The following is a 27497-nucleotide window of genomic DNA, read 5'->3' on the forward strand; positions in this document are numbered from 1 at the left end:
GGTGGAGAGAGAGAGAGTGTGTGTGTATGAGACGGGGAGAGAGAGAGGGGGAGTGTGTGTGTCTGAGAAGGAGAGAGAGAGAGTGTGGGTGTGTGTGTGTATGAGACGGGGACAGAGAGTGTGTATGAGACAGAAAGAGAGAGACAGAGAGAAAGAGAGAGTGATGTGTGTGTAAGAGATGGGGAGAGAGAGAGTGTATGAGACGAAGAGAGAGAAAGAGAGAGAGAGTGTGCGCGTATGATACAGATAGAGAGAGAGAGTGAGTGAGTGTATGGACGAGGAGAGAGAGAGTGTTGTTTGTGAGGGAGAGAGACCGTGTGTGTGTATGAGAGGGAGAGAGAGAGTGTGTGTGCTTGTGAGACTGTGTGTGTATGATAGGATCTGTGTGAGAGTGTGTGTGTGTGTATGTATGTGTTTGTGTGTGACAGAGTGTATAGTGTGGTGGGGTCACTTGTAGTGCAACATGAAGCCAAGATCCCGGTTGAGGCCGTCCTCATGGGTACTGATCTTGGCTACCAGCCTCAGCTCGGTGACTCTGCACTGTGTATTCCGAAATCCGCCTTGGAGGACTTTTACCCGAAAATCTGAGGCCGAGTGTCCTTGACTGCTGAAGTGTTCCCCCACTGGGAGGGAACATTCCTGTCTGGTGATTGTTGTGTGGTGTCTATTCATCCATTGTTGTAGCGTCTGCATGGTTTTGCCAATGTATCACGCCTTAGGGCATCCTTGCCTGCAGTGTATGAGATAGACAACATTGGCCGAGTCACATGAGTATCTGCTGTGTACGTGGTGGGTGATGTTCCCACGTGTAATGGTGGTGTCCATGTCGAAGATCTGACAAGTCTTGCAGAGGTTGCCATGACGGTGTTGTGGTCAATGCTGTCCTGAAGACTGGGTAGTTTGCTGCGAATAATGGTCTGTTTAAGGTTTGGCGGTTGTTCAAAGGTGAGAAGTGGAGGCGTGGGGAAGATGTTGGTGAGGCGCTCATTGTCATCAACAATGTGTTGAAGGCTGCGAAGAACATGGTGTTGTTTCTCTGCTCCCAGGAGGTACTGGACGACGAAAGGTACTCTATTGGACGCATCCCATGTCTGTCTTCTGAGGAGGTTCATTACGGTTTTTTGCTGTGGCACACTGGAACTGGCAATCGATGAGTTGGACATTGTATCCTGTTCCTATGAGGACGTTCTTCAACACCTTCAGGTGTCCATCTCGTTCTTCCTTATCCAAACAGATCCTGTGTATGCATAGGGCTTGTCCGTAGGGGATGGCTGTTTTAATATGTTTTGGGAAGAAGCTAGAGAAGTGCAGCATCATGAGGTTATCCGTAGGCTGATACTACCTCTCTCACTAACACCTGAAGAAGGATTGAGGCTTCGAAAGCTTGTGTTTTCAAATGAACCTGCTGGACTATAACCTGGTGTCATGTGATTTGTGACTGTGTCCACCCCAGTCTAAAACCAGCACCTCCACATCATAAAAATCAGGTCAACAGCACCTGTCATGAGAAATTTGTTTTACAGTTTGGGTGCAAATACATTCAAACAAAAAGAGTAAAACTGAACTGCACTTAAAACAGGAACAGAATAAAGAGAAAGAGCAAGAAAACACAAAATGAGAATATAGTGGGATTGGAGATACAGGAAGCACAATCTGTATGCTTTATTTAGTATCCAGACTTTATAAGTTTGTCAGCTACATTCCCGAGTTTACTGCCACTATATTCAGCTCTTCTGTCCCAATGTCAGAATGTGGATATTAGCGCAGAGACTGAGGGGTGGGGGAGCTAGCAGGGAGATGGAATTGTTTGAGGTTGAATTGAATGACAGTCCCTGATTACCATTCTTTGGCTGCTGCAGTTAGGAAATGGAGGCAGATTGAGATGTTGGCTGGATGACAGGCATGTAAGCCTCTGATAACTGGCTACAACCAGGGAGTGAAGAGTCAGGAGGAATAGGTAATCAGGTGGATGGAGACCAGGTAATTGGGTGAATGGACAAATGAGTGATCAGGTGAATGGAATATAGGTGATTGGGTGAATGGAGTCTAGGTGAATAGTGGGAGGAAGTCTGGAGTCCAGAACCAGATCAGAAGGCTAGAAGTAAGGCAGGGTCCAGGGAAATCATCAGCTGCACAGAACATGGGAAGCCAGAATAGAGGTGACTCATTTTCTAGTCAGGTAATTGAGGTTTGATTGGTCCTTAAATGACCCTGCAGTAGCCTATGTACATTTTAACAATAACCTTTATTTACAGATTCAACACAGAGTTGAGGATTTACACAATCTCCTCCAAAAGTGTGCTTAGTCATGTGATCTTACATCATCATCACATTACAATCTCTCAGGTTAAGAGCATGAGCCTATTCACATATCCCACCCTATCTGCCCCATGGCTGTTTCTATTACTTATATATCTCCACCCCTTCATAAAATCTCAACCATCATAGGGCCAGTCTCTGAGGCGGACTAACAACTGCCACTTAATATCATTCAGATTTGTTTCTAAGATCAATGGTATCGTACATACTCCCTTCTCTCACCTGGACTGTGCATTCCTTCTAATAGGTCAACTGCCATCATCAGGATCAGAACAGTATGTCTATTTGTATGTTTCATTTACAATGTTACAAAAGCTGTTTGAATTCTCCATACATGTTGTGATGCTGAATGCGAGATGGCAGCTTTGTAATTACATTAATGTGAAGAAGAACTACAGGCTTATGATCTGTATCAATCTTGAATCTTAGCTGTATGACATAATGAGAGAACTTCTCATACACGTATTGCCACCAAGGCTTCATTTTTAATTGTGATGCACACTTTCTTGGTTTCCATTACAACCTTGAAGCATAGTACACTGATTTACATTTTCCATCTTCCTGAACTTGTTGCAGCACTGGATTGAAATTGTGGATGATGCAGCCGCAGCTGTGATTGGTCGTAACAGTGGATTATAATGTCATAGAGTTGTACAACATGGAAAGATACTTCGGTCCAATTCATCCATGCTGACCAGATATTCTAAATTAATCTACACCCATTTGCCAGCATTTGGTCCATATCCCTCTAAACCCTTCCTATTCTTGTACCCATCCAGATGCCTTTTAAAATGTTGTAATTATACCAGCCTCTGACAGCTCAGCCCATACGTGCACCACTCTGTGTGAAAATGTTGCCCCTTGGGTCCCTTTTATATTTTTTTCCCCCTCTACCTTAAAGTTATTTCCTCTAGTTTTGGATTCCCCCACCCCAGAGAAAAGACCTTGTCTATTTATCCTATCCATGCCCCTCATGATTTTCTAAATCCCTATAAAGGTCACCCCTCAGCCTCTGACACTCCAGGGAAAATAGCCCCAGCCTATTCAGCTTCTCTCTATAGCTTGAGCGCTCCAACACTGGCAACATCCTGGTAAATCTTTTCCAAGTTTAACAACGTCTTTCCTATAGCAAGGAGACCAGAATTGAATGCAGTATTCCAATAGTGGCCGAATCAATGTCTTGTACAGCCATAAGTCCTACACTCAATGCATTGACCAATAAAGGCAAGCATACCAAAGGCCTTTTTCATTACCCTGTGTACCTGTGACTCCATCTTCAAGGCACTATGAACCTGCACCCCTTGGTCTTCTTGTTCAGCAACACTCCCCAGAACCATAACATTAAACTTTAAGTCCAGGTCTTCCTGTCCTACCAAAATACAATATCTCATATTTATTTCAATTAAACTCTATATGCCACTCCTTGGCCCATCTGATAAGGTCTCATTGTACTCTGAAATAACCTCCACGACTGTTCACTACAGCACCAATTTTGGTGTTATCTGCAAACTTACTAACCATTCCTCCTATATTCACATCCAAATCATTTATAAAAATGACAAAAAGCAGTGGTCACACGCCTCCAGCTCGAAAAACAACCCTCCACCATCACCCTCTATCTCCTACGTTCAAACCAATTTTGCATCCAAATGGCTAGCTCTCCCTGGATTACATGTGATCTAACCTTGCTAACCAGTCTACCATATAGAACCTTGTCAAACATGTTGCTGAAGTCCATATGGACAACCTCCACTACTTTGCCCTCATCAATTTTCATCACATCTTGAAAAAACTCAATCAAGTTGATGTGACACGATTTCCCCACACACAAAGCCATGCTGACTAACCGTAATTAGTCCCTGCCTTTCCAAATACATGTAATCCTGCCCCTCAGAATCCCCTCCAACAATGATGTCAGGTTCACCTGTTTATAGTTCCCTGGCTTTTCCTTATCACCTTTCTTAAATAATGGCACCACATTAGCCAAACTCCAGTCTTCCAGCATCTCACCCATGGCTATTGGTGATACAAATATCTCAGCAAGGGGCCCAGCAATTAATTCCCTAGCTTCCCAAAATGTTCTGGGTTACATCTGATCAAGTCCCAGGGATTTCTCCACCTTTACACGTTTTAAGACATCCAACACCAACTCCTCTGTGATATGGACACTTTTCAAGACTTATAGTCATAGAGCAAGGAAACAAACCCTTCGGTTCAACTCGTCCATGCCAACCAGATAACTTAAACAAATCTAGTTCCATAGGCTAGCATTTGGCCCAGATCCCTCGATCCTTCCTATTGAGGTCACACACCTACCTGACTATATCTTCGGTTTATCACCTTCCCTGCAACTGTCATCCATCATACCCCCTAGCTCCTGTAACTTTCTCATTGCCTCTAACTGCCAGTCCAACTGATCCATGTGATCCGATAGGATTTGTAACCAAACACACTTCCTGTAGACACAATCATCAGTAACGTGGGATCCCTAATCTCCCGCATCCAACAAGAACAGCACATCACTCCACTAAAGGCCATATTTGCACCTTAATCTGCAGACCCAGAAAACAGCCCATTCCTACTGGTCAAAAAAAAACACTGCTCCAGGCTTGCTTAGTACCAATGTTTTTATATTTTTAAAGTTTAATCAAGAGACAGATCTCAATAAAAACATATGATCAAAAAAAAACTTTTCCCACTATTGTAGATTTATGAAAAAAGGTTACACTTTAAAACTAGCCACTTAACTGCTCCCCTGCTGTGAGCTCCCCCACACAGGTTTCTCCAAGGTCAGCTGTGAATTTCACTGTTTGTTTATTTTTCTTAAAACCAACCCTTATGTCCAGAGATACTTGAAACTAAACAGCAAAGTCAGCAGATGTGTAGGTTACTGCTGGGTCAGACAAACCTGTAAGTTTCTTTCTCTGTCTGAATCACCTCCAATGTGGTCACTGCCTTTGTCTCCTTTCCTTCTTTTTAAAGTGCCATTGTTTTGAGCTTTTTATTTCTTCGATCAACATTCCAGCACCACTGATGGTTTTGACTCAACAGCTCTCTCAATGGTTCACTGATTGCTAATAGATGGGATATAAATTTAACTTCCTGATTAACCATTCCTAGAAATCTTTGTAGCTCTATCACGTTCTTGGGTTGTGGAAATTCTTTGACCAGCTTCATTATTCTTGTAGCTTGCACTGTAAGTCTTAAGAATTTGATAATAGGCTTTGCAAATTCACTTAGTGTCAGGCTTCCTCATGTTTTTTGAGCTATCCAAACTCTATGATCATGTTCTTCCTTTGTTGAATCACATATTAGAATATCACCTGTTAAGTTCCAAGAAGGACCAGGAGGCTGAAGTATTAACAGCAAGGTTAGACTATGCTGTTTCCTGCCCAAAATGGCCAATGTCATCTGAGTGGAATTTCTAAGTGATAGTCTACCATACTTGACACAAATACACATCATCCATATGGTACATTATCCAGTCCTTGAAGTATCTGGGGTAGTTGATGGAACTTACAATTCTCTGCTCCACTTACTAAATTGAGATTGCTGTAAGAGCAGTTTTTTTTATGGATCAAGTAATATGTACGTAAGGCTTTAAAAGATTCTTGTCCATCCCTTGTTTAGTGCTTTTTGTTCAACATTTCCTCCAGTTATCCTAAAGGTGGACTTCCCATGGGCCTTCTACCATCAGGAATGGTGCTGAAAGCGATAGAGATGGGTCAATGGTCTCAGAGATCCTTGGACTGAAACCCTGTTGCTGCTGGTACTTTGATCCTGTTCTCTAGGTCATGCTGGCTGCTCATTGGAAGTGGAAGAATTTTCTCTACTGTCAAAGTATTTGTGTTTTGCTATCTTCATAGCCTGAACTTTAGTATTGGCTCTTTTTGGGTTCTTCTTTGTCACACAACTGTCCATGTGCTTCCACATTGCTGCCACTAAGTGGTTGAGGTGATAGGGGTCTGAGTGCATCTTAAATACCAAAGTCTGTGTACATTATTCACATTGCTTTATTCACAGACTAACAAAATAAATAGCCATAAAATTACACTAGCTCACAGTGTCTCCTCCATGAGATCTCTTCCCAGGTCTTTTAGTCATCTAACCATACAACATTACATTGTGATCTCTCACACATGCTGATGTCCCATTATTCCCCAGGGGTGTACAGCAGCATCTTTGGTGAGCAGGGAGGGTAAAATGGAGACAAGATCACAAGGGTTGGTAGGGAGAAAGGAGGTGGGAGATTTGAGCTGGTATCCAATTGTGGAGCATTGGTGCAGCAGATATACTGGAAATGGCAAGTTAGTCGCTCTGTTTAGCCACTTGATTTCCCAAGATCTAGAAAACACTGCCAGCAAAGATTCAATTTGAAATGGTGGTTGAACACAAGGCACATAACCTCTATAATGACAACATCAGTAACCCACCTCCTGCAAAAAGTTGGTTTCCTGTCTCCACTTTTTAAGATCTGGCACTGGTCAAATAATTTGTTATTTTATCATTAACAAATTTCTTTCCAAAGTTAGATGTGAACTGCTTCAGCTTTTTGTATCTGTCTAAGTTGAGTGCGAGAGTGCAGCAGAGACTTTGCTTAATCCAGCTGGTATCCCATGACTGCAATATCCATCAATGTCTTCAACAAACTTATAAATATGAAGTGGTCTGTTATTAATGAAAACGATTCAGGACCACAGTGAAAAAAATGGGACAAAAGCACTGTTACAAGATATAGCATTTCTCCTGAAATACTGTTATAAATAATAGAACACATGAACACACATTATTTATAACAGTATTTCTGAAATGTGCTCTAGAAGCATCACATTCTCTCGACTGCGAGGAGCAATTTCTGGTACCTTCGTGGTGCTAAGTCTAAAACTAGTTGACAATTTTATCAATTTTCAATTGTTGATGGTTTGTGTAGAAGTACTAATGATTCTCACATAGTTTGCATAGTGGAAGGAAAAAAGTCTTGATTATAATATTGAATACATTGGGGCAAGCGATATTTCCACAAGTGAATACTGAACGGGATAACGCTTAATGTTCAAGTGAAGATAGAATTTGTACTATGTAACTGTCCACCACAGAATACTTCATTGACCTTCACTTTGTGATCCCTGTGGAGAATCTAACTCAAAAAGTTACTTTTTGTTTCTACTACTTTTTCTCAATGTATCTGTAGGGGCATGCCTCACCTCAGGAAAAGGGTTAGCTTTCTGCTAAAGGCTCTCCATCGCAAAATACCAACTGGCTCCCCACGGCAATATACTTAATTACAAAACCTCTCAAGTTTTAAGTCTGTAGGCGGAGTCTCATTTGGAAACTCATATAATTAATATTCTACAATAATAACTCTGTAGCTTGGTGCAGTAGTTTAGTGTAATGTGCAGAGGTCCTTCAATGCAATTACAATCATTGCATTATTGATCTAGGACTGGGAATTCTGGGTCAGGGCCTGAAAAATCTACCACAGAATTTTCTTCCTGATCTGCTAATATTTTTCCTTAGCTTATGTTCTGTGAATATGACTTGCTCTGGTTCAGCTCCCCCTCAATGCAACTATATTGCCAATTTTACCTACAAATCTGCATCTGATTATGATCAAGCACCGTGAATACATGTAATGGAAATTGATAAATGTGTTAAACAGGTACTGAAAATTCATTCTTGTTTTCTTATTAAAAAATGTTTGATATTTCCAGCTTCTGCAGCAAATCTACCCTAGTTTTGATTTTGTTTCATGGCAATTTGCACAATTTTAATAAAATAACTAGAATAATTAATGATATTCATTGATGTGAGAAAGGGAATCCATTATTGTATGTGAGTGAAATTTGGAGAACTATTTGGTTATTTGCTGTGATATTAACCATGCAAAATGAATAAAACAGAAGCGCTCACAGAGTCTAACTGTCAATAAATAAAGTTAAATGCTCGATAGTGAGAATTTTGACAGGATTTGGCTGCTGTTTTAAGCAGTGCATTCTCTCCGCACTCCTGCCCATGCTGATCAGGGAACCCTTCTGCACCTCTGAATCTGCTATTGCAACTCCATGCTCAAGCTGCAGGATTTTACTGAGTTTATTGCAGAAATGAGACTGAAGGCATTATAGATTTCTGGTGGTAACACAGTGTGGAGCTGGAGGAGCACAGCAGGCCAGGCAGTATCAGAGGAGCAGAAAAGTTGGTGTTTCGGGTCAGGATCTGAAGAAGGGTCCCGACCCAAAACGTCAACTTTCCTGCTCCTCTGATGCTGTCTGGCCTGCTGGCCTCCTCCAGCTCCACACTGTGTTATCTCTGACTCCAGCAACAGCAGTTCTTACTATCTCTGAAAGATTTCCGGTGGCCCTGGACTGGAGATGGTTGAGAGTTATTTCCAGTAGATTTTCTTCTTTTTCCATTAAATATTCAGAAAAGATGTGTTATGCAAATCGTAGGTTGCTTTTGATTTCACAAAAGGGAAGTTTAAATTTTGTTGTTGATTCAGTTTAAAAAAAAGCTAAAGAATTTTTCATTGTAGGCATATGGTGTAGTAACAACAGAATGCAGATCTGTGAAAACAGGATGTCAGTCTCTGTACTATATAAACTTTTGTAGGCTATCGTACTTAGCTGTAAATTCTGAGTAAATACTTTTGGCAGTATCAAGCATAATTAATGGAAATAATTTGTGAGGAGCAAACAATTCTTCAAATATTCAAACTGGAATCGGGTTGTATTTGATGCAAGCGGTTTTCATAGGACACAGGCTATAATGTTAAACAGATTGATACGTATTCTTACAAGTTATAAAACTGTACAATAGTTGTGGTGTTCATGAGGCCTGTTTCTGCAAATGTGTTATGCAAATTCAACAGTTGCTTAGGCATTTTTGAATGAAATCATTATTACACATGATTATTTAGAATATGGAATTCACACAGGGAATAGGATGCTATTATTTAATGTACTGAACAGGTTAATATATACTAATTATGTAACATTTGTAATTCCAAATGGAAGTTTACCAGATGCTTTCTCCAGCTCATTATCTTACTTATATTTTAATTTTTAAAAATAAAACTTGTCTTCATCTTGAACTCTTTTGATCCTTTACTGCTCTCTGTGTATATTTCATACATTCATTCATAAGATGTGGATAGTGAGGGTGTCCTAGTCCCAAATATCCTTGACTGCTTTATCAATGAAGTTCCTCTGTCATGAGATCAGGAATGGGGATTGTTTGCTGATAGTTAGAAAATGCTCAATACAATTTGCAAATGATCAGGTAAAATGAAGCGGATCCTGTCCTTAAGCAGTAAGACTGGACTACATACAAGCTTGTTCTGAAGTGGAATGTAACATTTGCCTCAGAGAAGTGCTAGGCTATGGCCATCTCCAACAAGAGAGAATGTAACCGTATCCCGTGACATTCAATTACATTATCATCATGAAATCCCTATTATCAACATCCTGTGGATTATCATTACCAGAAACAGACCAGCCACTTGAAAATTGCAATTTCCAGAGAAGATTAAAGACTGAGAATTCTGAAATGGATAACTCACCTCCTGAATCCAGAAATCTTTTCAAACATTTAGAACAATTCAGGAATTTGATGGAATAATTGCCATTTGCCAAGATGAATGCACCTCTCTCAATCAAGAAGCTTGATACCATCCAGGACAAAGCAACTCATTTCATTGGTACTACTTACATCGAATGGAACATTCACTGTCTCCAACATAAACACAGTAGCAATTGTGTGCAGTATATTCAAGATACATTGCAGCAAATTGCTTGCGCATCTTCAACAGCACTTACCCAACCTGTGAACTTTACAAGGTGTGACAAATGCAGCAGTTGCACAGGAACACTACCATTTCTTTAAAGATACAGACTGTCCTGATTTGTAACTGAATTGCCACTCCTTCACTGTCACTGGAAAAAAATCCTGGAGCTCCCTGCCTAACAGCCCTGTGGGTGTACTTGCACATCATGGTCCCTGGCTGTTGAAGATTGTTTGCTACCACCTTGTCAAGGGCAACTAATTGTGGCCTTGCCAGCAATGCTCACATTGCATGAAGAAAAAAAAAATTGCTGGAAGGCCAGTATTTAATGTTTATCACTAATTAACCTTGAGAGTGGTAATGAGCGAGCCTCGTGAATTACAGTGCCTTGTGGTCAAGGCACTCCCAAAAAGCTGTTACATAAAGATACCAGATTTTGACCATCAGGTATGAAGAAATGCAAGTCAGCTTAGAGAAGAACCTGGAGTTTATGTTCCCATGCACTTACGTCCATTGTCCTTTGATATGGTCAAAATCAAAGTTTTGTTGAGATGCTGCCAAAAAGCCTTGGAATGTTTCTTCAACGCATCTTGTAAAAACTTGTAGTGGTGAAGGGAGTGAGTGTTTAAACAAGGTGTATATCAAGCAGACTGCTTTTCCTGTATGTGTTGAGTTTCTTGAGTGTTGTTGGGACTTTACTATCCAGGCAGGTGGCGAGCTTTCCATCCCATTCTGACTTGAACATTGTGGGCAGATTTTCGGGAGTCAGGAGGTGAATCAGCCTCTACAGAATCTGGCATGCCAGCCTCAGATTCTTCCAGCCACAGTAATTATGTTACTGATCCAGTTAGGTTTCTGATAAACGTGAAGCATAGAGATTGATGGCAGGGGAAACCGACAGTGGCAATGCCAATGAACATCAAGGAAAGCGCATCAAGCTTTCTGCTATTAGAAATGGTTATTAATTGGCACTTGTGTGGTATGAATGTTGCTTGCTATTTGTCCAGGTTTTGCTGCACTGTCTACTGCACAGACTACTTAAGTATGTGAGGAAAAGCATGGTACTCAGAATCTAACTAAAAAGTTAGGTTGTTATTTGACTGGTCTGTGGCACACTTCCTAAATTCTAACACGGAGTTTGTTGAGGTGGCTGGGTGGATGTGGTTTTGTCATATCCGTTGGGTAACTTATTTATTGTATGAGGGAAATGAGTTGGGTACAAATAATAAAATTAATTTTAAAAACAGCTTGCATACCGAGGATAAATCAGCAACTGATTCCACTCCAGCATGTATGACATCTAAAGTCAGTAGATATATTTTGTTACTGAATCAGACATTTGATTTAAAGTACAATGGAAAACTGAAAACCATTTTTGATTCAAAAGTGAGCCAAGTGGAAAATAAAACCTTACTTAATTACTATTAACAAATCTGAAAAGCAATCAAACAAACAGATTTAAACTTGTCACATTTCAGCACAATATAAATTACAATCATACCCAAGAATCAAATTCTTCAAATAAAAGCAACAATTGCTGGAAAGACTGACCATTTTAGGCAGCATCTAGGGAGAGGGAGCCTTAACATCTCAGTTTGATTACTCTGAATGCAGAATTTTTGGTTTTCAGTTAAAATTTCTAGGTCTTTTTTCAGTTTATACTTTTCTTCTTATTCAATATAGAATAAATTTAGAGTATTAATGATAAACCCATTTAGCATTTGATTTGATTTATTATTGTCACATGTACCTAGATACAGTGAAAAGTTGTGTTTTGCGTGCAATACAGGCAGATCATACAAAGTGCATAGGGTAATAGAACAAAGCAAAGAATACAATGTTACGGCTGCAGAGAAGGTGCATAGAGAGCGAGATCAACATTAAATTTAAAACTTGAGAGATCCGTTCAGAAGTCTAAAAACAGCAGGAAGAATCTGTTCTTGAATCTATTCGTAAGGGTATACAAACTTTTATATCTTCTGCCCAACGGAAGAGGATGGAAGAGAGTATAACCAGGGTGAGAGGGGTCTTTGATTATGTTGGTTGCTTTCCCAAGGCAGCGGGAAGTATAGATGGAGTCAACGGATGGCTGCTTTGTGTGATGGACTCGGCTGTGTTCACAACTCTCTGTAGTTTCTTGCAGTCTTGGCAACAGCAGTTGCTATACTTGCATTTCTGAAGAAGGGTCTAGGCCCGAAACGTCAGCTTTCCTGCTCCTCTGATGCTGCTTGGCCTGCTGTGTTCATCCAGCTCTACACCTTGTTATCTCAGTTGCTATACCAAGCTGTGATGTATCCAGACAGAATGCTTTCTATGGTGCATGTATAAAAACTGGTTAAGAGTCCCTGTGGACATGCTGAATTTCTTCAGCCTCCCGAGGAAGTTGAGATGTTGTTGTGTTTTCTTGACCATTGTGTTGACTTGGGTGTACCAGGACAGACTGTTGGTAATCATTACTCCCAGGAAGTTGACGCTTTTGACCATCTCCATCTCAGCACCACTGATGCAGACAGGGGTGTGCCCTCCACACTGCTTTCTGAACTCAATGACCAGCTCCTTTGTTTTGTTGACATTTATGGAGAGACTGTTGTCTTTACACCATGCCACAACACACTCTCTCTTTTTCCTGTTTTCTGTCTTGTCATTGTTTGAAATCCACCCTACAATAGTGGTTTCATCAAACTTGAAAATGGTATTGGGATGGAATTTGGCCTCATAGTCATGAGTGTATAAGGACCTGAGTACACGGCCTTGTGCGGCATCGGTGTTGAGGATTCTGGTGGATGAGGTATTATCACAATCTTACTGATTGTGGTCTATGGGTCAGAAAGTTGAGGATCCAGTTATAGAGGGGGGAGCCGAGACCTAGGTCTCATGGCTTAGAGATGAGTTTGTTTGGAATTATAGTGTTTAAGACAGAACTGTAGTCAATAAGCAGGAGCTTGACTTAGGTATCCTTGTTATCTAGATCTTCCAGGGAGGAGTATGCGGCCAGGGAGATGGTGTCTGCTGTGGACTTATTGCGCTGGTAGGAGAATCGCAAAGGATCAAGGCAATCAGGTAGTCTGAAGTTGAGGTGAGCCACGGCTAACCTCTCAAAGCACTCGATAATCACAGAGATCAGAGACACCCGGCTGCAGTCATTGAGGCACATTGCAGGATTTTTCTCTGGCAACAGGATTATGGTGGTCTTCTTGAAGTGGGTGGGGATTTCAGACTGTAGTAAGGAGAAGTTAAAGATGTCTGTGAATACTCACGCCAGCATGTACCACCCATAGCAGATTCAGGACAGTATTTTCCCAGGTCATGGAAGCAGAATTCGTGATAGGGCATGGGGTGGGGGCGAACAAGGAAGAGACCTGGAACTTTACAGTGGCCACCAGTTTTTCCATACTCCTTGCACTTTTCTCTCTGATGTAGGAGCACATTGGTGGCAGAGGTACTTAGTTCAATTAGCTGGAATTTCATGTGCAGATTGTGGTCTTTCCACATTGTCCAACCCCTGTCTCCACTGCGTCTGCACCTCTGACAAGTAAAAGGAGGTGGAGACTGTATTGTGCAAGTGAAATTTAATTAATATTGGCAGAAAATAGCAAGCATGTTATATCCTCATCTTTCAGCCCTGTTTTTCAGCATGGAATTTAAGATAGATGTCTCCAATGCTATGTGCTACATGTTCTTAGCGCTTCCGTGGTGTTAGTGGCAGCTATAGTGAGTGCTTCCTTCAGAGGCTCAGCAGCACTTCCACTGTTTGCACATTGGGATCTGCTGGCCTTCCTCCACATGAGCATCACTGGTCTGATCTCCCATCTCTGGAACCCACTGCTGTTCTCAAACTGGACAAAGATAATATGGCCTGTTACTTGGCAGTGTCTCCAAAATGATGCCTTGCGCATAAAGATATAAACAGGGTTAGACCTGGAAATGGTTCTGACATCTGAGAATTTTGGAAGTCTGGAATTCCAACTTCAATCCCTGAACAGCTAAGTTTACTTTGCGCACTATCTGCCTTTTTATTGAACTTTTGAAATTATGTTTAATAGCTTCTTGTTTAATTTAAAGCTACCACTCACTGTACTGTACTTCAATTTCCCAAAAACACATGGTTGCAGATTGCAGGACACGAGTTGCTAGTCACAACAAACATGTTTTGTTCAAATTGCTGTTTCACTCATTAGATATTATCACTGACATAAAATTAACATATTTAATGTATGAACAATGGCTAAAAATAAACATGATGATTTATTTTTAAAGTTACAAATTGTACTCTTCCCGTAGCTTTTACTCTAATTTTAAACATCTAGAACGTCTTCCAATGAATTTCAGCATGATGTCCAAGGCAATCTTTTGGGCTGTATCATTACCAATGAGACATGTCTGGTAATTTCTTTTATCAGCAGTTGAAGTCCAACAATCAGCACTTGATGCCGTTAAATTCGCACCAATGGAAATTTCCTGTCCCCAAAAGCAAAGCTTGAAATCATCAAAACAGTGCCTCATGTATATCACTGTTCAATTGCATTTGTGTGCAGAGTTTACTGGAGCAGTGACTTTAATTGCAGAAAGCTTCTCCTGGACTCTTCTTTCTTCTTGTTCTATGACATGCCATAGCAGTAACTTTCATGGCATCCAGAAAATTTACTGACTTTTACATTGCACCATCAGACAATAACATTTCCAGCTCTTTTTTTATGTCCAATATCTCAGTTACAACTTTCAGCATATTGTCCTCCAAATTAAATATCTGGACTGTCATGTCTTCTATTTTCTTTTCAGTGCTTAGGAGTTCACTGGATATCTTAAGAACAGAGTGGACACCATTATCAATTATGGGAAGTTGTTCTTGACATTCTTTAAGTTTAGGTTCATAATCAGACAGTTTTTCTACTAACTCTTTATTCTTTGAAATCAAACTGATCTGTTGTTCAACTAATTTCTCAATGGTTTTCGTATTCCAGTTTGCTTGCTTCTCAAGGCCACCCAAATCCTCCTCCTCTTGCCGCTCAATTGCCTTTGTATTTCTCATAGTGCTCCCTTCTAAATCTTCCATCTGTTTTGAGAGATCCTTCACACCTTGTTCAACTATATTAATTTCTGATGAAATTTTGTTATGCATGCTCTTTGACTCTGACTTCAAGTTGGCAATCTCACTGTTTATTTCATTTAAACTTTGTTTCCAGGTGTCTGAAATATTTTGAAAGTTTTTATTGACAAGCTGCATTTTTCTTGCTATCATCTGTTCTTTATTCTGTAGGCTAATCATAGTGTTACGGAGCTCTGACATCTCCTGTTCGAAGAGGGCCATGACTGAGCTGGATGACAGGGCTTTCTGCAGGACTTCTTCTGATGATTCCAGCTGTATCCGCAATACAAAACAGGGCATATCTACTTAATCAGCAATAAAAAGTGACCAAATTCATTCTGACATAAATAGTAAATGTACATATTACTAATCAGCATCTTCTCCTTTCCAAGAATTTGACTTCAAAATATCATCCTAGAAATTTGTTTAAGCTCAGTCTGAGGTACAGAATGGACAGCACATTCCAGCACATCCACTAAATGCTGCAGATGTCAGATACCAGGCTTCACTATTATTTTCAGTGAATTGTGGGAACCTGTTAATCCTGCACAGACAGTTCACAAGACTCTGGAACTGCAGTTTGGATCAGCTTTCAGAATAGAAAATGCTGTTGGAAAACAGGAGGAGGCAGACGCAGGCCAGCAGCAGCCCACAGCTGTGTATGAGTACACAAACAGCCACAGTGCTTATGTTTTTGGTGTCAGCCTCCAACTATGCATTTAAAGACCACTCATTACACCACAGAAGAAACCAATAAGATTGAGCAAAGTGGGCACCTATTTTACACATCACTGACTAAATTTCCTACAGGAGTCTCAGACATAAAAGAAAATAATGTCAGCTACAAGTCCTCTAGAACTGTTTTTCAAAGAGCTTCACTTTATTGAAAATAATTCAAGAATTGTTTCTGACATGTACTAAAGTGTGCAATTAATGTGCACACCAAATGCAGCACAATACTGAAATAATAGGGCAAACAAGATTTTATGAGCATTAGCTTAAATTATATAAAGAGATCAATTCTCAAAATCCATGTTTGGTTAATGTAGTAATGTTCAAGATGTTCAAAAAAGCAATCCAATGTGATGGCAGGAAAAACAACATGTAACAATGTCTGCAGGAAAGTTTGAGATTCCCTATCATTTTTGAAGGTATTAATCAAATACAATTGGGCATAAACTACCACTAATGTTACAGTAATATATAAAAGTTATTTTAATAGCATTTTTGAAAAAAGTCAAAATGATCTTTTTCACTATTGTATTAACCCTATGCTACAAAATAAACAGAGGTATTAAGGTGGCGCAGTGTACTAGAAAACAACCTTTCAACTAATGGTATCTAGGATTGAGTTCAGCCAGACCAAGGAATTAAAGCATCCTGCGTTTGATGGTTCCAATCAAGTTCTTAGTAGGCAGTGGCAATAGGCATAGATAAAATGTGTACCCATGCAGACATTTATTGGCACTAAAATGGTAAACTCACTTAAGACAGCTTATATGGTAACAGATGCTGGAAAGGGATAAACGAGTGCTCCATCTCAGTTTGTATCACAATTTTGGGGGGCAGAGTAGAGACAACTCTCGTTAAAGTATAACTAGTTTGCACCTCTATCTGAATGAACAATCCTTGATGTATAAATGTCTCATGCTTCTTAATATGTGAAATGGCTATATTTGTAAATTAATGCAAATTATGTTTTATATGCATGTATATCATGAATAAAGCCTACTAAACCATTTGTACTTTATTACTTACTTTCCTTTGTGAAAAATAAACCGAGGGATGTTTTTAAATTTTTTTCTCTTTCCTTCAAATCCACCACTCATTTTGCTGGTTGGCACAACATTAAAAGGTTTGCCTTTGGTTGAAAACTAGCTTCAAAAACCAGATTTCCAGGTAATTGAACACCAGTACTGTCACAATTAACATTATCTCACTTACATAACAAGACCATGCCAATCAAAGACAAACAGAGATAGACTTCTGCAGGATGGCTTGCACAGAGAGATTAGAAACTTGCTTGTATGTTGGCAGATGATGAAACCAGTTGTAGTACAAGAAATGTAAACTGATAAAGCCATTGGCTGCTCTCCCATTAGAGTGGGATGACTGGGAGTGAGTTTAACCTGAGGATCACCATGCCTCAGGTGAGGGGAGCGGTTCAGAAGAAGAATGTTTCATGTTAACCTCAGTCAGTGTAGGAATTGACTTCATGCTGTTGGTGTCCCGCTGCACTGCAAACCAGCTGCCCTGCCGACTAAGCTAACTGACCCCCCAAAAAACTGATATAAATACTGTTTAATATAACATGACTGGTAATAAATATGAATCTTTCAGTCAAAGGGCATGTTTCAGCATACTGTCCCAGAAATAAGATTCAGAAACATTACCATTAGCAGGCAGGTATAACCAAATGTTATAGCGTTGGCAATTTAATTTTGAAGTCCAACTTTTTGAAATAAGTTGGCTAATCATCAATACTGGTCACAAAATAGTGTTAAGTTTCCCAGTTAAGTGTGATACAAGAATCAAAAAGATATGTCAATCAACTGTTTTCAAGTATGGTCAGTACATTATCAAATTCTTCAAAGTAGCAAGAATGTTTCAACATGATGTCCTGCAGAGACACTTTTCCTTCAATATTAGAACTATCTTGCAGCATATGCTGTAAGAAAATAGCTACGTGAATAACAGTGCTTTCATTTTTATTTCTTAAGGCTGAAAATATTTTAGATTATAGGCTTACAAAAGATTACTATCCTACACAGTAATCCCCAACATCAAGAACCATAATTTGAAAATCAACATCTGGGCAAATCCATTAGAAGGACTCAATTTGAACACAAAATCTGTCTTCATGGATCCAAAGCTAAGTGTAACTCTTCAAATATTCATAACTGCAAATCTCCTAGTGGATTCTGCCGATTGCTTACCATAACTTCAGCAGAAACTGCCTTATCTACCGCGTCTACCTACAGTTTCTACCTATCTTCCAAAGTTGTAGCAGATCGGAGAATCAAAGAAATTCTCGCCAAAGTCTTTATCTACAATAAAGCACAGGCTATTTTAAAGATGTGTGGACTGCACGAAATAGCTTTCAACACAACTTGTTAATGCTAATTATCTAACAGTAATCCAGGGAGAAATTATTGAAGAGTACAATATCCCAATAGTACTGGAGACATTTCATCCAACTAGTGGCTCAACTAAAAGAAGGCAGTTCACTCCCACTGATACATTAAGAGGAATATTTTCAGTGATTGGTATTTGTAGCACAGCTGCTAACATGCTCTTCACTTTTGTGTTTACAGTTTTGCTCCAAATGATGATCGGAGAAAATCTTCCGTGTATGTTTACATAAGAAGAGAGAACATTGTTTCCTTTACCCATTACAGCATATTTTCAAAACAGAAATATAAAATTAATCACAGTGAAGCTATAAAGGAGATTAGACAGCTCTTTTACAATTCCACACTATCACTAAAGAGCCTCATCTTTTATCAGTCTACACTGGAAGTTCTCAGGAAGGGTCACCGGACCTGAAATATTAACTCTGTTTTCTCCTTCATAGATGCTGCCAGACCTGCTGAGCTTTTTCAGCAACTTTGTTTTTGTTCCTGATTTACAGCATCTGCAGTTCTTTGGTTTTTATAATGGAAGTTTTATTGTTGACCCAGATTTGCAATGTACATTACAAAAGGCTAAGAATATCTACCAGCAAAATGAAGTGATAAAACGATCCAACAGAATTCCGCTCGTCCACTACAGGCAAACAGATGAGTGTAACAGACCCATGCCAAAGTGATTATGTTACTCAGATTTTTCTCCAGTTTATTTTGCAAAGGAGATAATCAAAGTGTGCAATTTCTACAGATTTCCCCTAACCTCATCCTATGCCCGTTCCAAAAGCACTGCAGAAATACCCCAGTTGGTTGTTTACATTTCTTCTTCAGAGTTTCCACCAAAATTATAGTGGAACATCAGTTGGACCTCTGAAGTTCTAGTTACTGCTTCCAGACATTAAAGGATTCATAGAATATGAACATAAACAGTAGGTTTGCAATTCTGCTGGAAAATTGGTGATGTTAGCAAGGCAGGGCTGAACAATATCAACTTTAATATTTATGTATTTAAGTAATTATTTTGAGATCAAGGGGAAATCTTGCGGTGTTTGAGGGGTATTTGTTCTACAGCTGCTCACCTCCATCAGCAAGTTAATTTAGCCTGAAATAGCCTCAGGCGGTATCAAGATTTGCAAATGGATTGTTAAAAAAAGGCTTGATCTAAAGAACTCTTCTTTTGCGCAATATTTTTTCATATACTCAAGCAGTCGTGACTTCATCTTTTATAATCATATAAACAACTCTGCAAAACTACAGCTTTGCTGTACACTTTGAACTGCATCCAACCATAAAGTATTTTTTCTTTAGGTTTGATAGTTTGTAAATGTGTGGCAAAGATATAAATTAATTACCTTTAAAACAGAATTCTGTACTGCCATACTTGCAAGGCATTTTACTCATTTGATAATCAAAGAAATTGTGTTTTAGAATGCTTGGTAATCGATCTGGCAGCTAATTGCACAAACAACACTCAATGAACTTCAAAACAATATATTATACATAGAATGGATTGAGATGTTTCTAGTAAGCAGAAAAAGGCTATGATAAAAATCTCAAGTCTGTTCTTTCTAGAATATTCAAATACACTGAAAACATGTATTCGTTATTAAGACATAAAACTACTTGTCTTTATAATCCCCTACGTACAGAACCTAATTAATGATATCCTTAAGAATTACAAAGTAAATGGATCACATTTCACGGAAAAATTACAATAATAGCAAGAGACCTAGACGAAAATTGAATGGAAACAATTATATTCATACTTTGCTGGAAGAGAAATAAAGTCCTAATCTGCAGGTTTCACTCTGGGCTTAACTAATTGCCTTGATTTGTTTAGTGACACCACACGCAAGGCCATATCTATTGCTCAAACTTAGGTGCCTCAAGTACAGAAATTCTTCAACATAGAATGGACTGCCTCAGACAGTAGTGTTAGTTACAGACGTTGTAGCTAAATGGAAATTTTCTCCCTTAAAGGCAATCAAAATAATCCAAAAACATTTGGAGCATCTTCTGATTCTAGCCCACTAATTAGTTGAATTCAATTTCACAATTTTTCTTGAAATTTAGGTGGATTGCCTATGCTAAATTGCCCAGTGTCCAAGGATGTGCAGGTTAGAAGGATTAGCCATGGAAAATGCAGTGTCACAGGGATAGAGTACAGGAGGTGGGTTTGGGTTGGATGCTGTTCAAAGGGTCAGTGTGGACTTGATAGGCCGAATAGCCTGATTCCACACTGTAGGGATTCTATGATTTTTGTCTGGAATGCTACATTATCGATGCAGGACCAGATCAGCTATGCTTACAGTGAATATTATGGATGCCCGTCTCTTCACCAAGTTTCGTTGCCAAAGGTTGGATGATGGACTTCTTACGGGGAAAGTATTGCAGTGGTTTGCCATTGTCTTCTGCAAGGCAGTGGAACAGGAATCTCTTGTGCTATTGCCATCTGCCATATTCGAAGGATTTACAAGCTGACAATCAATCTGTTAGGCCATCTTAGGATCACAGATCATAAAGTCCACACTGACCCTCCAAACAGCATCCCACCCAGCCCAGGCCCTCTGCTATACCTGTAATCCTCCATTTCCCTTGGCTAATCTACCTGGACAAAATGGGCCATTTAGCGTGGCCAATCCACCTAACCTGCACATCTTTGCACTTTGAAAGGAAAATGGAGTACCTGAAGGAAACCCACGCAGACACAGGGAGAACGGGTAAACCCTACACAGACAGTTGCCCGAATGTGGAATTGAACCCAGGTTCTTGGTGCTGGGAGGCAGCAGTGCTAACCATTGGCCATCATGTCCTCCTATGGGACGTAGACCAGATTTGAGAGGAAACCTATCACTGCACCACAACACCTCCTTCTGAATATTGAGTAATGATTCTTACCTGAACTGGATGAAACTTCTCTTTTAAATTCAAATTTAATCCATCATGCACCTTTTTTGCAACAGGTATTTTATCACATTTACCTTTTTTGAAACTTTGTTAATTTCATCTTCCAAGGCCTGGGCAGCTACAGATTTCATGTACAGCTGCTGATATTTTTGTTCCACATCAGCAAACTTAGCTGACTGCTGAAACATGAGCCTGCAAAAATAAAAGACAAATTTTACAATAGCGAACTTATTAACAATTCAGTAGCTGAATCTTCAAAGCAAAAGCAGCTGAAGGCCAACAGTTAAAGTCATCGTGGTGATTATAGCTTAATCTTTGCCCATTTTAAAGATATCAGTTTCACACATGTGGAGCTAAGGGATAAACAAACAGGTAGCAAAAAGTTACACCATCAATTCTGCATCTCTTCAATTCTTCCCTGTCCAGTGCAAAAATATAAACATAAAACAATTGCCATAAACCTAGGAATTATTATTGATGACCTAACGGTGCATCATATTTTGGTCTGTGATCCACATCTCATCAAGGAAGCAGTCAGTCAACACTTTGACTTTAATGTAAAAACAAAATGCCAGAGAAGTTCAACAGGTCTGGCAGCATCTGTGGAGAGAGCAAGAGTTAACTTTGAGTCAATGTGACTCTGCTCCATTCTTAAGAGGTCATAGTGAACATGAATCATTAATTGTTTCTCTCTCCACAGATGCTGCCAGATGCAAACTTTTCCAACATTTTATGTTTTTATATCAGATTTCCAGCATCCGCAGTAGTGTTTTTACTTTGGTTTTCAATACTGCAGTTGTAATTTGAGCAAGAAAACCACTTTCAAGGGGTCTGGCAACAGAATAAATTAGTATAGAATTACAACACTCTTTATTGTCACATGCACTCATACAGTGAAAAGTTTGTAATGTCACCTCTCAGCACATCTTCGGCACAGGGTACCTATGTACAGACAGATTAAGTATGGTTACAGAGTGAAAAAAAGTTAGCATGGAAACAGAGTTTAAAAAGTCCAGACTGATAATAAAAAGTGACCATAAGTACTTAAGTCCCCATCCCTCGTCAACATGAGTCCGTGCCCACAGGACACGAGGCCATGCTGCCTCCACATGCCAGCCTCCATCCAGGACTCGCTGGGCTGCCCCTCTGGCTCTAGTCCTCGCCTGTTCCGCCGCCATTTGGGTATTGGCCTGCTCACTCTGCCGCGACAGGTCTCATTCTGCGAATTGGCCCGTGCTTACCCTGCTGCCGCTGCTAAATTCAGTTCCCACCCCGGCTCCGGCTGCAACCGGCTCCCTCAACTCCATTCTTCAATTAGGGCAGGCAGTCAAAAGTTGGGGGTGGGGGAGAAGAAAAGCTACGAAGAAGAGAAAAAACAAAAAAGGAAAAGGAGCATGTAAGCAAAGGAGCTCCAACTGGAGCATCCTACTCTGCCACTGTCTTGAGCTTTTTGCGAATTTTTTTTAATGTGGTGTTCTTAATGGCTTGTCTAACCACTCTCTTCTTGATTGCTTTGACAAAAGAACATAGATTAGAGTCAGAGTTGTACAGCACAGAAAGAGACCCTTAGGTCCAACTCATACATGTCAACCAGATATCCTAAATTAATCCATGTGCCAGCATTTGACCCATATCCCTCTAAACCTTTCCTATTCATGTGCACATCCAGTTGCCTTTTAAATGTTGTAATCTTGAATAAAACCAGAAAACGTTATATTTTCAATTAATCTAGCAGGATCTGTGGAGAGAGAAACAAAGGTAACCTTGTTATGGTTCTGGAAAAGAGTCACCAATCTAAAAAGTCAACTATGTTTTTCTCTCCACCTACGCTACCTCTTTCCAACATGTTCTGCTTTTATTTCGTTCCAGCGTCCAGTACAGTATCCTTGTAGTGGTGGACTCTGGACACCACAGTAGGATGGAGCGTCACCTTTCCTGATCAGACAGTGATGGAAGAACTACTTGTTGGCAACTCTCATTGACAACTCTCACAATCCAATGAAGCATGTACTGGTTTCAGAGCGCGACGTGCAGCAGATCTACACAAAGAGGCTGTGGAAAAAGTATGAAACTTTTTAAGTGGATTGTCCAAATTAAAGCGACGTGTCTTCGGAATCGACCCAACCGAAGGTTTCTTCGTCGCTTCAACTCGGGCAGAAGCAAAAGTTTAAGGGAGCCCGGGGTTCACATTCCGTTCGGTGCAAGGCGTCAAACCTGCGTTTAAAAAAAAACGGTCAAAACGACCACGTCCACACATCAGCTTCGAGGTCCTTACAGGGGAGAAGAATGTAATAACCGCCTTCAGACATCGCCTCCCACTGGATTCAACCAAATTTCATCATTCCGGGGCGTTTATTTTTGCAGCAGGAATTCGAGCAAAAATCTCCCACTTTTTTTTTGCGTGGGCCCTCACAATCAGCAAACGCGGTACGAAGCCAGTTTGTGGAGCTCAATTTGACAGAGGACGGAAAAAAAACCACAGCCGGTTTCTTGAACGTTTGGTTTTACAAGAAAAGATATTAAAAATCCTTTCAGCTCACTGGAAACTGTCCGTCCGGTTTAGTGTACATCCTGACTCGTCGAATGTAAAAAGGTAAACAAAGAGTTGTTTGAAACAAAAAAAAATTCTCTCTCCCAGTTCCTTCAGCACTCGAAATAATTCTAACCTTCCCCCCTCCCTCAAAAGCTTTTAAATGAAGCGGAACATTACCCTACCCACCCCCCCATGCTTTTAAATGAAGAAGGAACAGGGGATCCACAAGTTGTCGAGAGACGACAGGAGGGGAAGAGGGCGGGCTCCCGCCTTTTCCTTACCCCGCCATGGCCGCGCTGGCGAGCAGCGACAGCAAACACAGCACATTCCTCACAGGGCCGTCTGACACCTTCCCTCTCGCAGCCTGCTCCCTCACACCGTCGCTCTGCTTATTGCCGGCCACGTTCTTCTTCCTCTGCTTCACTTCACTGGACATCTTGCAACCGTAATCCCCGCCCCGCGTTCAACACTTTCTGACCAAATTCCGGCGGCCAAGAAGCAGCCCCCACCCCCGACCCAAACGCGCACCCGGCGAACATAAACCAGTCACTTTTGGCCTTTTTCTTTTGTCTCTCAAAGAGTTTCCTCTGAGCGAATGAGAACTAAGATCTTGCAAGTTGACATGCCAGAGAACGGGAGAACTGTCAGTCTGCAGGAGACACGGGGTAATGGGACTGTAGATGGGCTTTAATCCCCAGGGAATTTTTTGGGGAGCTGGTTTGACTCTCACCATGATTCAGTCATAGACCGGAATAAATGAGGACTGTGGCACAATCTGCGTAAAAACCCATCTGGTTCACTCGTCCATTCTGATTCTTAGCTGCCCACTTTAAATAATTGACCTCCCCCACCCCCTCCTATAAACAATAACGGAAGCCTAACACAAAACAAAGAACTGGGTATGCTGGAGATCAGAAACACAAACAAAAATTACTGGAGAAACTCAGCAGGTCTGGCAGCATTTGTGGGAAGAAAGCAGCTTTAACTCTGGAGTCCAATAACTCTTCGCTCTTCAGAAACCTGTTGACCCAGCAACAGTCCTCAACTATTACTGCAGCACTATGTCTCAAACTAGTCAAGCAATAACCTGACAGTTATACCCAGGAAATCATACCTGCAACACTGTCCCAGACATCTTCTCAGAGGTGGTGGCACAGTGATGCACAATCAGTAGGGAGTTTCCCTGGAAGTCCTCAACATTGAAGTATTGTGGCATTATGTCAAATAGGTGCAATGAAAACTCCAGCTGAATACCTTATACCACCCTTCCTCAACAGATAAATCAGTGCTCCTTCATGCTGAACACTACATGGACGAAGCACAGAAGTAGCATGACAGCAGAATGTAATCTGGTTGGGAGACTTCAATGTTGAACAAAAAAAGTGGCTTAGCAGAACCACCGCTGACTGAGCTGGTTGAGTCCTTAAAAAGCACAGCTGCTAGACTGGGACTGCAGCAGGAATTGAAGACAATCCAGTGCAGAACAAAGGAGAAGGCAAAACATCTTTTACCTCATCCTTCACACTTCAATGTACCTGCCACTGTCCACTAATGCAGCTGTCCATGACAGCATTATGATCACAGTGCAGTTCTTGTGGAGACAAAGTCCTTTCTTCACATTGAGAATACTCTGCATCATGATTGTGGCACTAAAAGGTAAAGTTGCCATCGTCTTACCAGACCTCAGCGGGAGATGATGAGTGGTGATTTAACCTAAGGGTCACCATGCCTCAGGCGAGAGGAGAGGTTGAGAAGAAGGTAATCTCAGCCAGTATAGGAATTGCACCCACGCTATCAATGTCACCGTGCAACACAAGCCAGCCATCCAGCCAACTCAGTTAACTGACCCCAAAATACTACTACTATGCCAAATGAAGTAGACTTAAATGGATTTAGCAAATCAGGACTAGGTATTCCTGGAGATGCTGTGGGCCATCAGCAACAGCCAAATTGTACTCAAACACAATTTGTAAATCCATGGCCCAGTATACCCCCTCCATTACCAAATATCCTCCTCACTTTCACCTGGTCTATCTCTGACTTCGCTATTTCTGTGGATAGACTGTCTACCACTACCCACTACAAATGCACCAACTTCAGTTATTTTGACTACAGGTTACTGTATATTTAAGCTTCAGGTTTGTAGTTACTCTGTTAGGAAAATGTGAAATGGTGGTGCCTCTGTAGTTATGAATTTTGTTACCACTTTTGAAAATGGGCACCACATTAGTTTGTTTACAGCATAGCAAGAGCTTCCAAAGAGCCATTGACTCAAATGATCATTAGAATCTCAAATCAACATGAATACCACTGTTTCCTGACTCCCTTACACTGTACCTCTATGAAAACTATATTAAAGTAACTAACAATACTGCATCATTACATAAGGCAACTTGTTGGACTAATACTTGGGGTCCGTAGTCAATTATCATCAGTGTTGGTTCCCTCACTATAGCAATGTCCAGTGCTTCAAAAATCATAATCACTTCAGCAAAGAAAAAAAGCCAGCCATTAAGCCTAATTGCATTTACACCAGCTCTCCAAATGAATTCATTTAGTTAATCTCAATAACCCGGCACATTGTTCCTTCTCGGTCCAATTCCCTTTTGAATGGTTCAATTGAACCTGTCTCCATCAATATGTCAGTCAGTGCATTCTGTACCTTAACCACTCATTGTGTAGAAGTCATTCCTCATATCACTATTGCCTCTTCTTACCAATTACTTTAAATCTGTACCATTTGTTCTTCATTTTTTCATGAATTGGAACAGTTCCTCCCCAACTACTCTGCCCAGGCCTTGTAGGATTCTGAATCTATTTAACCTTAATTGCAAGACTCAGGGTCACTCTAAGTACAGTACTACTTAGTACAAACAAATGTTCACCAATTTATTAAGTTATCAAAAATAAGTGCAACGGAAACGGCACTTAACCAGATGGTGGAAGAAGCTACTCCATAAGAATATTGACCCTCAGCTAACTAGAGTACAATTTCTTTCTTATTCTTTCTGTACACACTACCACGGAAAAGGAAGCTTTATTAACTCTTTCTGAGCCACAATCCATAACATGATTAAAACTGTTTCGGAGTCCTGATTGGTCCAGGCATTGCATGATTAGATTCTTAATTGCCGAGGTGATGCGCACACAATTCACAAACAGTTTGGGGTGATTTGGATGGGCTAGGTACTGTATGTCCAATTTCTGATTGGTTTCTTTTTTTGTTAGTAACAGTCACCTACTGATATTATTTCCCATTATCTACTCATTGGTCTTTTAGATATTTTCAGGTCAACCTGATCAGAGAGTTTTCATTACACATCTTTGCAGCTGGTGGGACATTAATCTGGGCCTTCTGGTTTCAAGGTTGGGACAGCACCATTGCTCTACAAGACCCCTAATTGGTCTTTTAAGATGTCATTTACAAGGGCAGGGGGCATCCCTGTTTATTACAGCTTTGCCTATTTATTGAATTTTGGTACTTACCATTGAGACAGCAAAACAATTTATGATATCTCCTTTGCTGATTTATTAGAATGTATGTGGCCTGTTGTCATGAACTCATGGTCTCAGCCCTTGCTTAATTGAGGCACATTCCGAAATAAATAAAACATCTATCAGTTATTTTCTTTTCGAGTGCATCTGTTTATGTTTTTCATCTGTCTGATTGTGTTTGTTTGGAACAATTTATTTTAAAATAAAGAACAGAGAGGAAAAGTTATTTGAATTGTACAACATAAAACTAACACA

At 40.4% G+C, this 27497-nt stretch overlaps 1 protein-coding gene across 8 annotated transcripts in view; it reads right to left on the reverse strand.

Annotated features, from left to right (window-relative positions):
- Positions 1–24531, reverse strand: part of LOC109915608 (inhibitor of nuclear factor kappa-B kinase-interacting protein) — a 32846-nt gene extending 8315 nt beyond the window's left edge. The window contains exons 1-3 of one of the 8 annotated variants that reach the window (XM_048610518.1): positions 23048–23415; positions 22456–22571; positions 21289–21406 (exon numbers count right to left, since the gene is read on the reverse strand). In XM_048610518.1, coding sequence (XP_048466475.1) covers positions 21289–21402 — 114 coding nt within the window. In that variant the 5' untranslated portion in view covers positions 21403–21406; positions 22456–22571; positions 23048–23415. The other 7 variants (XM_020515273.2, XM_048610515.1, XM_020515264.2 and 4 more) reach the window with 7 other exon arrangements.
- Between the last annotated feature and the right edge of the window lie 2966 nt (positions 24532–27497).

This window comes from Rhincodon typus, chromosome 22, assembly GCF_021869965.1.
Source record: "Rhincodon typus isolate 14 chromosome 22, sRhiTyp1.1, whole genome shotgun sequence".
Lineage (NCBI taxonomy): Eukaryota > Metazoa > Chordata > Chondrichthyes > Orectolobiformes > Rhincodontidae > Rhincodon > Rhincodon typus.